This window comes from Caretta caretta, chromosome 9 (genome assembly GCF_965140235.1).
Source record: "Caretta caretta isolate rCarCar2 chromosome 9, rCarCar1.hap1, whole genome shotgun sequence".
Classification (NCBI taxonomy): Eukaryota; Metazoa; Chordata; order Testudines; family Cheloniidae; genus Caretta; species Caretta caretta.
This window is the reverse complement of record NC_134214.1, coordinates 100290475-100306319: the sequence shown is the minus strand read 5'-3', so window position 1 is coordinate 100306319 and position 15845 is coordinate 100290475. Positions and strand designations below refer to the sequence as shown.

The 15845-nt window shown below is 46.1% G+C and overlaps 1 protein-coding gene across 6 annotated transcripts in view; it reads left to right on the top strand.

The window, feature by feature from the left end:
* Positions 1 to 15845, top strand: part of DOCK11 (dedicator of cytokinesis 11) — a 132753-nt gene that overhangs the window by 97668 nt on the left and 19240 nt on the right. For 5 of the 6 annotated variants that reach the window (XM_048864068.2, XM_048864067.2, XM_075132593.1 and 2 more), the window contains exons 40-48: positions 1412 to 1549; positions 6464 to 6646; positions 8219 to 8332; positions 9749 to 9964; positions 10058 to 10115; positions 12461 to 12567; positions 12725 to 12847; positions 14589 to 14702; positions 15613 to 15759. In XM_048864068.2, the coding sequence (XP_048720025.1) occupies positions 1412 to 1549; positions 6464 to 6646; positions 8219 to 8332; positions 9749 to 9964; positions 10058 to 10115; positions 12461 to 12567; positions 12725 to 12847; positions 14589 to 14702; positions 15613 to 15759 (1200 nt within the window). Of the gene's footprint in view, positions 1 to 1411; positions 1550 to 6463; positions 6647 to 8218; positions 8333 to 9732; positions 9965 to 10057; positions 10116 to 12460; positions 12568 to 12724; positions 12848 to 14588; positions 14703 to 15612; positions 15760 to 15845 lie in introns of those variants that run through there. The other variant, XR_007358430.2, reaches the window with a different exon arrangement.

Below are 15845 nucleotides of genomic sequence, written 5' to 3'. Positions count from 1 at the left end.
CCTGGCCAAGTGGAAAAGGTTCACATGCTGGACCTTGGACCAGGGTATCCGGGCCGAGCAGGCCTCACTGCAGGCAATCCTAGATTATCTTCTGCACCTCAAGCTCCAGGGGTTGTCCCTGTCTTCAATCAAAGTCCACTTGGCCGCTCTTTTGGCCTTCCACCCTCTGCTCCAGGGCAGGTCAGTCTTCGCGCATGACATGATGGTTTTTGAAAGGTCTGGAGAGTCTCTACCTGTACATCAGGGATCCCATCCCTCCCCTGGGACTCAACCTTGTGCTGTCAAGGCTCATGGGTCCCCCCTTCAAACCTCAGGCTCCCTGCTCTCTTCTTGTCTCCTGGAAGGTTTTGTCCCTGGTTGCGATAACATCTGCCCACAGGATCTCTGAGATCAGGGCACTACTTCGGAGCCACCCTACATGGTGTTCTACAAGGACAAGGTCCAGCTGCGGCCACATCCAGCATTTCTGCCCAAGGTAGTTTCACAGTTTCATACAGGTCAGGATGTATGCTTACCTGTCTTCTTTCCAAAGCCTCATAAATTGGAAGAGGAGCACAAGTTGCACGCCCTGGACGTCAGGAGGGCGCTTTCCTTCTACATTGACAGAACTAAGCCATTTCACAAGTCGACACAGTTGTTCTTTATGGTGGCAGACAGGAAGAACGGTACCTGGCCCAGGTGCTGATTCAGGATATCTGCAGGGCCGCTACCTCGTCCTCCATCCACACCTTTACATCTCATTACATGCTTACCTAGCAAGCTCGAGAGGATGCTGTCTTTGGCAGAGCAGTGCTGCAAGCTGCAAGACCATGAACTCTGAGCCCACCTCATAGAATCGTAGAATATCAGGGTTGGAAGGGACCTCAGGAGGTCATCTAGTCCCACCCCCTGCTCAAAGCAGGACCAATCCCCAACTAAATCATCCCAGCCAGGGCTTTGTCAAGCCTGACCTTAAAAACTTCTAAGGAACTTCTATCACCTCTGTAGATACTGCTTGTGAGTCACCTAGAATGGAATCGACATGAGCAAGCACTCGAAGAAGAAAAAACAGTTACCTAACTTCTGTAACTGTTGTTCTTCGAGATGTGTTGCTCATGTCCATTCCATTACCTGCCCTCCTGCCCCTCAGTCGGAGTTGCCAGCAAGAAGGAACTGAGAGGGTGTAGGGTTGGCGGCGCCTAATATACCAACGGATGAGCATGGCCCTCCAGAGGGCTCAACAGCCAACCCTATGGACACCGCTAAGGCAAAAATCTCTGACGGCTGCACACGTGGGCGTGCACACACCTAGAAAGGAATGGACATGAGCAACACATCTCGAAGAACAACCATTATGAAAGGTAGGGAACTGTTTTTTTGAGGCACACACGCTGGGTATTTCTGCAGAATGAATTCTCTCCTTGCTTTCCAGAATCAGCTCTTAAACAACGACGGCCATAATCCACTTATGAAAAAGGTTTTTGATATTCATCTCGCCTTCCTCAAAAACGGGCAGTCAGAAGCAGCTCTGAAGCACGTCTTCGCTTCCCTGAGAGCTTTCATTAGCAAGGTAGGTGCAGAGGTGACGCGTGAGGCAGTCCTGTGCCCTCGAACCTTTACATGGTGCCTCCCGCCCCTACTGACGCTTACGAGATGTCTCTGGGTAGGTGGGGCAGCTTTAAAGGTTCCGGTTAGAATTCATACAGGTCGGGGGGCAGGAGGGGATGGCCCTACCGCAACCTTCACTGCTGGCCTGCACTGCTTGGGGGAACCTTTAAAATAGAGATTCTTAACTAATGGAACAGCAAGGCCAGATGAAGTCATCTAACTTTAAACAGCGGTCAGCAATGTACGGACACTCATCAGGGCTGGGTAAAATAACAGGGACATCACCAGGAGCTAAAGAGGCTGTCCTGACTCTGACTGAATGTGCACAAGTGTGGGTCAGAAGTAACTCCATTGACCTCTGCGGTGTTCCCTGGGTCCTGTAAGAGATCTCCATCAGTCCCACCAAAACGTTGCTCTTCCTTGAAGCATTTGCGCCAACAGGCAGCGTTAAAATGAGTTATCCGCAGGGGTGGGTCTAGCACTCAGGACCTGCTGCATCTATGGGAGGTAGCATCACGCTCACTTTCTCCGGCAGCTTTTTCAACATTCCAATAGTTCTGTTTTGCACAAAAGCAGCCCAAGGTTGTGTTTGAACACAGCAACTTCCTCCCTTCCCAGCCAATTGTTATGCAGTTCAAATGAACAGGCAAATCCACACCTGCCCTACTGGATCTCCTGACGAGATTCCAAAACCCTGAGCTCCTGGAGACTTTCCCCAGAGCTAAGGCCTTATGCCCATGGGTTCCAAAGCAAAGTGAAAACTACGGTGGGCCAAGTTCCTTGCTTGTGTCCATGAGAGCAACTTGTTGACTTCAGTGGAGTCTTGACCATCTACAGCAGCTCTGAATTTGGCTGATATATTTTCAGAGACTTGCAAAATTATTTTACTGAAGTTTTCTCATTTCCCCTGAGATATGTTTCTTCTGTAAAATGAGATACAGGCCCAGTAGATAGTATCTGCAAGGAAGTGTTTTCTCTGCTAGCTGTACTCACATGGGTTCAAGCATCCTTCTTCTACCTCTGTTAGACTTTAAAGGTCATTTCTAACTGCAGAGTGACTATAAAGTGGCCAGGGCAATTGTCTCTCAAAGACGGGTACAAAGTTGGCTTTTATGTTTGCAAACTTGTTATGGGATCTGAAAGTCCCAGCATGTTGTTTTTGGTTTGCGCACCATCACCAGTAACTTTTTTCCCGCTACGGTGTCCATTCCATTGGTTGTAGCTCTGCTGCAAGTTGGATGTGTATGTTCCCTCCTACTTTCACACTTCCTCTAGTGCAGAGATAATGGTAATGAAGCAGGAAAGAGCCTCCTGTCATGGTGAGTTTGTAAAGGTAGTAGTTAGGAGAAAAATCTTTTTAATTTCACCCATACTAGATACATTTTACTGCTTGTCTCAAAAGTCTTCCCCGCTATACTAAACTCAACTGGGCAACGTGACAGGGAAGAGACAGAGAACAGAATTGGTGTGCGAAAACTGAGCTCACGCTGTGCTTAGTTGTTTAAAAAAAGAGGAAGAAGCAGCTCTGTTTCTTTCCTTAGTGGAAACTCAATAAAAATCAATTATTCTTAATTGTTTATACTCTTGGTTGCTGCCAGTCCCTAGGTTGCTGGGGAGAATGCTGACATAAAACACACATCTCCTATTCGGGAGTGGTCCCAAAATGAAGGGTAGTGAAGGAAACATGGCTTTTAAGGGGCTGATTTACTTGATCCACAACAGGCTTGATTCTCTACTATGTCCAAGTGGAGCTGAGAGGGTGGATGAGGGGAGCTGTTTGCAGATCCCTACTTCCTTGCTGTAACTTAAAGCTGCAGGGGAGCAACTTTAATTTTTGTCACTGGCAAAGGTCCCTGAGAACTTCCTGCCTGCGGAGAGTCAGGAGAAGCAGAGACCCACTCCACCATGCCCAGGCTCCATCTTTCTCACCCCTTGGCCTGGCACTCTTCCTCCCTCTCCTTATGCCAGGTGGGGGCAGCTGGCACAGGAGGCTTTTCCCACAGCACAGGGGAAATTCTCTGGCCACTTTAAGGCCACCTTGGGCTACTCATCTATTCAGGCCCAGCATGGAGACACTTTCTCCATGGATGTTGCTCAGACGTCCCTCTATGGGGCATCAGGGACGCCATGAGCTGTGTGCTGCAAGGCAGAACCCCACTGGACCCAAAGCATGCTGAGCTGGGGGCCCCGTGGCACTTCTTCAGCACTTCCAGACATGAGGATCTAGATGCCCCTCTGCCGACAGGCACTCCGAACTCATTGGGGCAGCAGCGCCTCTGAAGTCAGTGGATCTAGGACAATTTACACCCATTGAGGATCTGCCCCATAGATGGGAACAGCCAAGTTACCCCCTTTCTGGGGGGAATGGGTTCTCTTTGTATGACAGAGAGCTGCCTTCCCACATCTGACATGCTGGAGGAGTGACTGGCGAGTATTATAGACATGGAAAAGACTCTAAACTCTAAATCCGATGAAGTGAGCTGTAGCTCACGAAAGCTTATGTTCAAATAAATTTGTTAGTCTCTAAGGTGCCACAAGTCCTCCTTTTCTTTTTGCGGATACAGACTAACATGGCTGCTACTCTGAAACCTAAACTTTCTGTGTCAGCCAAAGACTACACATTCCTGCAGGTCTCAGGGTTGTGTGTGGAATAACGCCATGCCTGTGGGCCAGAATCAATTCCTAATATAAATACATCACCCACTAATCCTCTCATCCCGCTGTTGACTTAACTTGATCGTAGGGGAACTGCCTAGTAGAAATGCTTGAACTGTGGTTGATCTCCTGCCTTTGGTAGTGGAAGAGGGCAATGCTACCTAAGCAGCAGTTAATCTTTAACCGTTGGTTTCTTGTGTACACACTTTGTTAGTTCTTTGCTGTTACACGGGTGTGTTTTTTCTCTTCTTCCCAATTTTTTTTCCTTAAAATGTTGATTTTGGCCAAAGACAATGAATATAAGGCTTATTTGCTGTCTCGCTGACTATAAGCTACTATAATTATTATTTGTGTTACCAACTCAACGGAAGAGATCTGCCCCGTGCATAGGAGGTCAGAGCTCCCCTACCAATGGTTCAGTCTGTCGTAGAGTAGAAAATATTTGATCTTTCAGCTGTTGACTCTTCTTTGACAAATAATGCTACGAGGCAGTCGCAGTCCCTGGTGGTGCTGATATTACCATTTACTTGATCAAACTACAAAATAAATCAAACCTCCTCTTGTAAGCTGAGCAAGTTGCTCAGAAATCATGTGGCGGCAGAAAGCCTAGAGCACCACAGCGACATCCCCCCAGTTCATTTCCTCATGGACATTTTCAAAATGTCTGCCCAGTATTCTGGCCACCGAATACAGCCTTTAACAGAGCTCACAAGTCCCCATCCCTTCAGCAAACTACTCTGCTCGGATCCACCCGCACACCCCAGGGTGTCCCCTCTTCCTCTGCCAGGAAGAGCAAGGGAAGAGACGAGTCCGTGGCATTCCCCTGAATTGGCGTGAGCCGGGGCACTCGGCCTGAGGTGGTGAGTCAGCTGCTGAAAAGGCTCAGGCCGACGGCAACGCAGGGTGCATCTACAGAAGAGCCGGGCGGGCGCTACCCAGATGGACACGCACTAGCTCGGCATTAAAGGTAGCAGTGTGGCTGTAGTGGCATGGGTGGAGGCTCAGGCGACCCGCCCGAGTACAGCCCCGCCTGATCCTTGGGGAGTAGACTCAGGTGGCTAGCCCGTGAGCTGCACCGCCCGGCTGCTCCGTAGATGCACCCTCGCTGGGCAAACCCCCTGACGCTTTGTCGCCTAATACAGCAGCGTTTAACGTCTCCGTGATGTCTGGGGGAACGACGCCCCCTGAGAATACGGCTACACTGCAGTGGAAACCGCCCCGCAAGGAGTCTCGGAGCCCAGGCTGTGGGGCTAAGAATTGCAGAGTAGACATTCGGGCTCAGGCTGGAGCCCAGGCTCTGGGAGCCTCCCCTCTCATGGGGTCTCCAGGCCTGAACATCTACTCTGCACGTTTTAGCCCTGCAGCCTGAGCCCAAGTCAGCTGACCCAGGCCAGCTGTGGCTGTGAGGCTGGTTTTTGATTGCAGGGTAGGCATACGCTAAGCATTTGTGCGTGTTCCAGGCCCACAGACAAATCCTGCCCACTCCTCAGTGACTGACTAGCCCTCACCATTTGCACGAGGAAGATCCTTGTGCCACCCCCGAGCTCGCCTCGTCTCTGAAGCTGCCCTGTTGCGGTTTCCTTGTGGCGGGCTGGAAGGTAGCATGCATCCCCCTTCCCCCTGTCCTTCTTCCAGGTCATTTCCCTGCTGCGACCCTGGTCTCACCATCAGGCCCAGTGAGTTCTGGGAAGAAGCAGATTGCAACTCCTGGCAGCCAGCAGAGAAGGCTTCAGCCACAATTCACTCTTATTTAGAGATTTGCTTGGATTACAAATGTCCTAGCTGCTGCTATTCCTCTCCTGCTGCTCCACCTCATTCTCAGTGTAGAAAATATCTGAGGAGATATACTTCTTCCTCAGGAGAACAGTCTGTGTTTGTTTTAACCCTCATCCTTCCCTTGCCTACTGCTTCCTTTGCCTGCTAGCTCCGTTTGGGGGGATCTGATGGAGATTTCAAGCTCTCTAGGACAGGATGTGTCTCATTTGTGTGTCTTCAGGGTTCCACACAAAGTCAGGGCATTCTATAAACATTCAGCAATTAAAAATAAGCCCCTGAAATTCATTCCCACGAGTATTTATAGAAGCCAAACACCAATCTAGGCCCATTTGCATTCAGATGTGAAGACAAAGCATGGGCCTGCGTGTGCACATGTGTATGTGTGTGTGTACTGGGTGTGTTTCACAGGGGTGTTTTTTTTAACATTGGCACACTTCTTGTTAAGTTTCCCTCAGCATTTTTCAAAGGAAGGGTGACCATGTGTGCAGCCTTGTGCTATGAGGTCCTGAAGTGCTGCACCTCGAAGCTAGCCTCCACCAGGAATGAAGCATCGGCACTCCTGTATCTTTTGATGAGGAACAACTTTGAATTCACTAAAAGGAAAACCTTTCTGAGAACACACCTGCAGGTCAGTGAAAGGTGAACTGCTGCACAGAGGTGCACCTCAATGCTTAATCTCCAGGTCAATCCTGCAAAGACAGAGAATGTGTCCAGCATGACTCTGAGCTTCAGCATGACAGATTAAAATATTTACACTTAGGACCTAGCTGTCATCCAGCGCTTGTCATCAGCAGATCTCAAAGCACTTTACAAAGGAGGTCAGTGTCGTGCCTCCCCATTTTACAGCTGGGGAAAGTGAGGCACCAAGCAGGGCAGTGACTTGCCCATGGTCACTCAACAGGCAGGGCCAGGAGTAGAACCCAGAACTCCTGGGTATTATGGGGATTTATCAACCTCAGCCTGTCCTGTTCTTCAGGGAGTCTGAGAAGGAGTTTGACTTTCTTTAAGCAGGCTAAATCTTGCAGTCCTTATCTGGTCAGAAATCCCATTGATTCCAGTGATTTCCCTGGGAGTTTGGTCTAAGTCGTGATTTCAGGATTTGGCCCAGGGTCCTTATGGATGAAATACGTTTGCTGTTAGAGTCAGAGATTATTGATTTTCAGAGTATGCTTACAAGGCTCGCCTCTTTGCCAAGAGATGAGTGAAGAGAACGGGGGTGATTGTCCATGGTCAGGTGGGAAAAGTCCTGCCTGTTGGATTGGGGGAGGAATTCTTCTGGGGGGTTGTTTCTGGCTTTTGTTGTATTGTTGTTTTCAGTCATGATAAAAGCAGCCAGAATAGCAGATGGGCTACAAGCTGTTATAAATCACAAAAGAGATAAATATAACATAGCATCTAATAGCTACAGCCCCAGGATTTGTTGTCTGTTCTAGTCCTAATCCTCGTCCTAAAAATGTGGCACACTGAGAGCAGAACTATGTCCTGTGGTGTAATGATCATCAGATTTTGAAGAGTAAACAAGGAAATGAGACCGGTTATGGTTAAGGTTATGATTTAATCATGAGTATTTTAAATAAAAGTAATGAACAGGTCACGGGCAAGAAACAAAGAAACACAGTCCGTGAGCTGCCCATGACTTATTCCACAAATAACCCTGACTGAATCTTGGAGGGTGGGGGGTGGAGCCCTGGTGGCCCATGGCACCAGCTGTGGGAAGGCAGCCTTGGGGGGGCCCACAGCACCAGCTGCTGGGGGACCTGCTGCCACTCAGGCCACCGCCAGGGGGGAAGCTATGGGGGGCCAGCCGCTGCTCCAGCCACCCCAGGACTGCTGCCAGGAGCCACCGAGCTGCGGCTTCTCCCGCCGCCCCCAGGACCACTGTTCAGGTGGTCTCCTGGGCCACCCACATTGGCCGCTGCTCAGGCGGTCCCCGGGGCCAGCTGCCCAGAGCAGCAGCCGGTGCAGCTGGTCCCGGGCCTCTCCAGCAGCGGCTGGTGCATCTGGCTCCAGGGCCAGCTGCTTGGGCAGTCCTGGGGTCAGCCACACTGTCTGCTGCAGAAGTCACGGCGGTCGCAGACACTGAGCCCTAGTTACGATTAATTGTATTCATTCTGTTTGAAAGATTTTTGACTCACAAACATCTTTTTATACAATTGTGACAACAAAGCATATGGATGAGAACCTGTCCCTTTTCCAACAGATAATAATTGCAGTGAGCCAGTTAATAGCAGATGTGGCACTAAATGGAGGATCGAGGTTCCAGGAGTCACTATTCATTATTAATAACTTTGCAAACAGTGACAGGCCTATGAAGGTAAATTTGATGAATTAAAACAAATAATAAGTTTGCACTACCACCACCAAGTATGTGGTCTGGGAAATATACACAGAGATTGTAGTTAAAGAGTGAATGTTATGTATTTATACTATTTACTCCTGAAACCATCTGCCAAACTATGTGTGTTGAGTGAGAGGAAACAAACATTTTGGCTGCAGCGATTTGAGCTCTCTCTCAATGACTATGACAGCTGTGTCAGTCTAATTGTTGGTTTATTGCAGCTGGGTGAGAGGGAGAACTGCAGTTGAGGTTACAGCTTTGTATGTAGCATTACTTTCTGGTCATCTGAAGATCTTCCCGAGAATTTCCAACAAAGGGAGGGAAGAGAGGACCAGGTGTTTCTCATGTAATAAAGCTAACCATTAAAAATAAAAAATTGAGACAGTCACTCTCTGTAAAAGAGGTGAAATGATCACCATATTATTTTTGCTTTGCAGTCTACCTTTTTTGGAAAGCAATTGCCTTCCTTAGTGCTAAAGTAGTGTGAATAAATTCTGTCTGCTTCAGTAAATATCAATATACAATGCTTGCAATCTGGTCACATTTTACAATATGTAACTGCCAGTTTAGGAAAGGAAAAACCTCGGAAATGTTTTAGAAGACCACAATTTTCCTATTATTTAAAGATGCGGGAGGAGGAGAACCTAAGTAGAGTTATGGCCTATGATAGAATGAAACTGGTCATTGGAATTGGTAGGTAACGGGCAAAGATCCTTAGTTCTGTTCTGCACAGGAATGTTTATGTGCATTTGAAGTTCACTGAGCCACGCTTTGTTTGCTAACTGTATTTTACACATGTGGACCTTTAAGTAATGCACTTTTCAGGGAAGGGAGTATGTCTGTTTATTTCTAGTTTTTACTTAGCATTTTTTTAGTACTGGGCACACTTTTAGTACAATATACAGAAAAATGATAAACCACACTAGAGAGCGAACAAGTGAGGCAGGTGTTGACTCGAGTGAAAAATACTTCAGGAACTAGTGAAGGCCCAATTCTGTAGCCTGTACTCACGTTGTGTAGCACTTGCTCACCCACATGCCAGTCCAGTAGGGTACGTAAGCATAAGTAGTCCCACTGAAGTCCATTTGGCTACTGTTTACATGAGCAACTCAAGCAGAGTTGCAAAATTTGACCCTGAACAAGAGGATTTGCAGACCCAAGGTCAAATGCATTGATTGCATAGCAAAATGACACAGTATAGGATTAATATATCAAAAGTCCAGTCGGCATCCTCTCCTGTACCTTGCATGTGAAAATTGCTACATGCAGTGTACATAGCAATTAAATCCATTGCACGTTGAGTAAGCTGAAGGGTTGACATCTGTCTTTCTATAGCAAAACCTCGAACATCTTTATTTCTGTGTTTTTCTAATTAGATTTGTTTTGTGCCAGGCAACTGCTTTCCCCTCAGAAGTCAAAGATTTGACCAAGAGAATCCGTACTGTGCTTATGGCTACCGCTCAAATGAAAGAACACGAGAAGGACCCTGAAATGTTGATCGATTTACAGTACAGCTTAGCCAAGTCCTATGCTAGTACCCCAGAGCTCAGGAAAACGTGGCTGGACAGCATGGCAAAGATCCATGGCAAAAATGGAGATTTTTCAGAGGTAATCTGTCAAATTCCATTGAAAACAGGTGGTGTGGAGAGGCAGAGATTCCAATTGACGTGGTAACTACTCCTGTTTTGTTGTATTTTGCAGGCTGCCATGTGTTATGTCCATGTAGCAGCCCTTGTTGCAGAGTTTCTTCACAGAAAAAGTAAGAGTTTACTGTTGGGGTGGGGAACGCTGCAGCCTTTTTTTGTGTCCATCTTTGAGTTTACAGGTCATCAAAACGTTTTCAAGATCAAATTCACTTAATTTGGTAAACGACTGTTGTCAGTTTATACTGGGTTCTTCTAAAATAGTGAACGAAAGCTGTGGTCCTCAAACTATTGTACTGGCGACCCCTGTCACGCAGCAAGCCTCTGAGTGCGACCCCCCTTATAAATTAAAAACACTTTATATACTTAACACCATTATAAATGCTGGAGGCAAAGCGGGGTTTGGGGTAGAGGCTGACAGCTTATGCCCTCCTCCCCCCCATGAAATAACCTCGCGACCTCCTGAGGGTCCTGACCCACAGTTTGAGAACCTCTGAACTAAAGGGAAAACTACAGCATAGGAATTTACACATGTAAATGCCAGTCTAACTATTCAAACACGGGACTGAAATGTCCTAATCAGTGTAAAAACTGGCTCCCCACTATTCTGATCATGCCACAAGTGTCACTGCATGGAGTTCAAAGCCGTGTGTCCCTTCACAGCGGGAGTACAGGCTAAGTGCAGTGAAAGCGGAATTGGTCTACGCCCTGTACAACTAGATAAAGAGCCAGTGGTGAGAGAGGACATTGTGGCTTAGTGCAGAACAGGAAGTGGTGGGCAGACTGGTTGGTTTTAAAATATCACGATTTTGCATGTAAAAACACATTTTTCTTTCGAATACCTCCCTGCTCTGACCGTTAATGTACTGCACTCCACCTGTCGGCTCCCTCTGATCTTTTAATCTAAAGGGCGCCATTGAAACTGAAGTTGGAATATCTCTGACTGCAGTTGATCTGCAAAAACTAGGAAGAAGGGAACAGAGACCAGGAAACGCTAGTTTTCAGCTGTAGTTCGCAAAGGTGATTGATGGCACCTTATTGGCATACTGGGGGCCAAAGTCCCATAGAAGTATATATTTTGTGTTCGTCAACAACATTTCTGGTTACGTATACAAAACGTACATGATTGTAGATGGAAGGGTTGTTACAAATCTGGATACTCTCCATTCATGTGAGTGGAAAGAAAGGCCAGCAGGAAAAGAGGAACAGTCCCAAAGGATGCATGAGTTAGTATTGCTACTGAACTGCATTGCTCATCCATCACATGTGCAGGAAAGTGACACTTTTGCCATGCCCAAGGAAGTACTCTCAATTTCAGAATCCATGCCACTAAAAACAGGCAACCCTGCGCATCCATTACCCTGCACTGCAGCACACAGCACTGCCCATCACTCAGCGTGCACGTTCAGAACACAAACACAGCCTGCTCCTTCTCTCTTCTCCGGTACATTGCAGCCCCCCTTAGTGGTTCACGGATGACTCTGTGCAGTAGTTGTTAGGTGAGACACGCGTTCATTGCTTTCTGGTAGAGGAAGCCAAGACTATTGGTGGAGGAGGGCGTTATTCTGAGAAGTGGGGCCCCCTTACCAGATGGAACAGGCTGGCCAAGTCATGGGTGGTGTCCATCAGAAGGAGCAGGCGAGCAGGCCAGCTGGCCCTGCCATCAGACAGATCCAGGCTGTTGGATTAAGCCACGGTCTCAGAGGATGTGCAGGCTGACAGTTTGTTGAACAGTATGGCTGACTCAAGGGGCAATGTGTGTCCATGCCTCAGTGATTAGTTAATACTCCCCCAAATTCCTTGCAGCTGCAGAGGGGTCAGCTGGAGGCCACACTCTCTAACGTGCTAATTCATCTATTTTGGTTCTATTCCTCCCTTTGAGGTACAAAGGCAGAGCAGCCTGGAGACCTTTGTTGTCCCTTTTTACTTCACAATCGACTCTTTCGCTGAAGTGTTTTTGGACATTATTATTTTTATTGCAGTAGCACCTAGAGACCCCAGCTGAGATCTGAGCTCAGTTGTGCCAGGTGCTGTAGTTGCCCAGGCAGTCCAGGCCCAAACCATCTAACAGTCCAAAGGGACAAGACAGACAAAGGTTGGGGGGGAAAGTGACGTTGAGAGAGGGGAAGGGACTTGCCCAAGGTCATCCAGTCTGTCAGTGGCAGCACTGGGAATAGAACCCAGATCTTCTGGCATGCGTATAAGTGTCCTATTTGCTAGCCCACATCGCTTCCCATGCTAAGGCATGATGGTATGTATTAACTATGCTAAAACATAAGCCACTGTATAACCAATAACATGAAAGTAAGTTTAGCTTTTCATGCACAAATGGACCAAGTACAATGGGAATCTGCATGACAAAGATATAGCATGGGTAACCATAGCACGGTATTCCATACGCCACATTAGACTGTTTGATAATATTTGAATTCTAACTTACTTTTCTTTTTGCCTTCCATAGAATTGTTCCCTAATGGATGCTCAGCCTTCAGGAAAATTACGCCCAATATTGATGAAGAGGGAGCAATGAAAGAAGATGCTGGGATGATGGATGTTCACTACAGCGAGGTGGGATTCCAAAGCGCAGAACCTTAGATTGAATAAGAATAATTCTTTAAGAATGAGTCACCCACCCTTGGGCTGCTGAACTGTTCTGATGTCTTTCACGGTACCGCTCCCTAAGATTACTTAGCTATGAACAGCCTCCATCTTGTGCTTCATACAGGAAGTCCTAGTGGAGCTGCTGGAACAATGCATAGATGGCCTGTGGAAGGCAGAACGTTACGAAACGATTTCAGAGGTTTCCAGACTGATCATTCCAATTTATGAAAAGCGCCGTGAGTTTGAGGTAGCTATTTGGAGCTGGCTTTGTGTTAATGAGAATTCCCCAGGCTGCTAGTAAACAAATTCTTAGTTTGTGAGTGATGAGCAGATGTGATGGGTTGTATCATTTCTTTTGTATACTCTGTATTATTGATTAATATTAAACAAAATAAGTTAAAGCAAGACTCAGGAGGCTAATAGTTCCCATGAGATGCCGCAGTCAGAGATCTCTTAAATAGGGACCCAATTCAGCAAAGATTATAGGTACATCCATACCACCCACGCCCATAGAAACCTCTGTTTCTGGGTGCCCTTAGACTTGGGAAGGCTTCAAAGCTTTGCGGATTTTTTTAAAACTGAATGAGTTCCTTCCTTTGACCTGGGGGTAACTGACACTAATGGGTACCCAGAGCTTCAGCTGCCCCAAGGCAAACATTTCCTCCTGTTCCCAGATGAATACTTGTTTCTCCCATGCTCCTGGATCTTTCTTCCAAGAGGCAATACAGCCCAATGTCTCCAAGCCCACTACAGCAGGACACCAGCCAGGAGATATTAGTTGTGCCCTATACAATTACCTGCTGCTCTGCTGCAGACTTCCTGCTGCAGACCATGGAATTGAGTCACTAAAAGCAGATGATAAACCAGACATTAAAACTGTGCCTTCAGCATGTATTGACTTGCTTAATGCGTAGTGCTTGCATATCTTAGTGGTTCACAGCCAAAGTACCAGGCAGGCACATTCCAAAATCCATGTCATCTCTGGCTGTAAACCAGACAGAAGAAATGCAAGCTATGCTCCAGCATGCAGTTGTATGTGTTACTTTCCCTCAGAATAGGTGCAATGCACAATCAAATCTGCAGAGAAGGCATTCTTGAGGACAGGCTTTCAGTGATGCCAAGTGATTTTCTGTACCCCATGGGCCACACGCTGTCCCTGGATGATCCCATTGGCCTCACTGAAAGCAATGCCTACATGGCTGAGGGCTGAATTTGGCCCTATGTGAGAGTCACAGGGAACATTCAGGGAATGAAAATTCTTTCATTTTCCTGTGGCTTTAGGAAAGGTGGGGGAGTGAAAGAATGCACTGAAGTAGGGTGGGTCGAAAAATGTTTCTTGGGGATTTCAAAGCTCTGTTTTGCAGGGTTTGAAATGGATCCATTTTTTGCTTTTTCTGGAAGATTCCACAATACTTTGTCGCCTTTTTCATGTCAGAATTTTTACTGAAATCTTGTTCAGAATAGTTCTCCAGCATTTGTGTTTACTGGAATCCTGGTCTTTGGTAAACAAAAATGTTGGACGAAGATTTTGCATATTATTTCAATAAACATTCTGCTTTAAAATATAAAAATAAAAATGTCACCAAAACTTTTAGGAAAACCAGAAAGTTTCAAATATGTCGGCAGTTTTTCACAAAAAGTTGAGTTTTCGGAAAAGGTCGGTTTTCACTGGAAAAACTTTGAGTGTGAAATATTTCAAGCAGCTCTGCTTTCAAAGACTCAGTCCTGCAACGTGCTGATCTCTTAACCCAGCAGAGCATTTAGGCGCGTGCTAAAGTTTAATGTGACTAACCCTATTGAAATAAATGGGACTACTCTTGTGCTTAATGTTAAGCATGTGCTTAAGTCTGGCATTTTCAAAGGAGCTTCTGTGCTAGGCTGAATCAGGGCAAGAGTGCTCAGCACTTTGCAGAATCAGCTCTGACTTCCTGCTCACATAATTCTACTTCAATAATGTTGAAACACACCTGCCTTTTTCTGCTTTCCAGAAACTTACTCAGTTGTACAGAACACTTCATGGCGCTTACACTAAAATATTGGAGGTGATGCACACAAGAAAAAGACTTCTAGGAACCTTTTTCCGAGTGGCCTTTTATGGACAAGTAAGTACATAGATCAGCCTGCCAACTAACCTGCCCCAAGCACCCTGTCTTTGCTCAGCCATTTCATTCAGGAAGCATTCTTGTTGCACTGACCACTAGCTTCTTTAAGATGGTTCTGTATTTTGCTCCCTTGTGCTCTTTTATATAGTAAACTCTTCAGTACAGGGCTTCTGTGCCTTGTTAATGTGTTATTACAAAGCTTTATGACACTGGGTGGGATTCTCAAAGGCAGCTGACTGATTAAGGATACAAGTCCCATTGATTTTTAATGAGATTTCTCCTTTTAAGTGACTTAGAAGCTTTTGAAAATCCTACCCTGTATAAATATTACAGTAATGAGTTAAAAAATAAAGTTTAAAAAACACTTTGGATTACTCAAGCAATACAGAACCAATAGTGATCATGGATATTTCCCTCTGCAGAAGATCATTGTGACTTTTCAGAATATTAGCAATGGTGTGTTCAGGGGGAAGGTCTGCTTAAAAACTGGTGGCACAATATGGCCCACTGTTGTTATGGGTTCGACATACTCCGGTAGTGGCTGTCTCTGCAGTGCACATAGTCTGATGTCTCTCACTTTGGACTTCTATAAAACCAAGAATAGAATCCCTTTTAATAAAATGTACAAGGAGCAACAGCTGGCGTTAGTTTTCTATATGCTGGGATCACTATATTTACAGTAATGTGACTAAATGATATTCAGCCTTATTCCTGGTACAAGTTCCAGATTTTCACTTTGAAAGTTTCACCAACTTTTTAGATATTACTACACAGAGATTGTTTTAACATATAAACGTATCTTATCTGATAAGTTTTTAAAAAAACATTTTAAAATGAGCTTTTTAAAATAAAATATTTAATGTAATGAAATCTCTCCATTCACCATCTATGTCTTTCTGATTAATGCTAGACTTTCTTTGAAGAAGAGGATGGCAAGGAGTACATCTACAAGGAACCCAAGCTGACGGGCCTGTCAGAGATCAACCTGAGGCTTCTTAAACTTTATGGAGAAAAATTCGGAGCAGAGAATGTAAAAATTATCCAAGATTCAAATAAGGTGGAGTTAAACGGCATGTGGTGTCATTGAGTCTAGACAGCCCTGCTAACAAAATGCTTGGAAGAGTGAGCTCTAGGCTGTAGAGC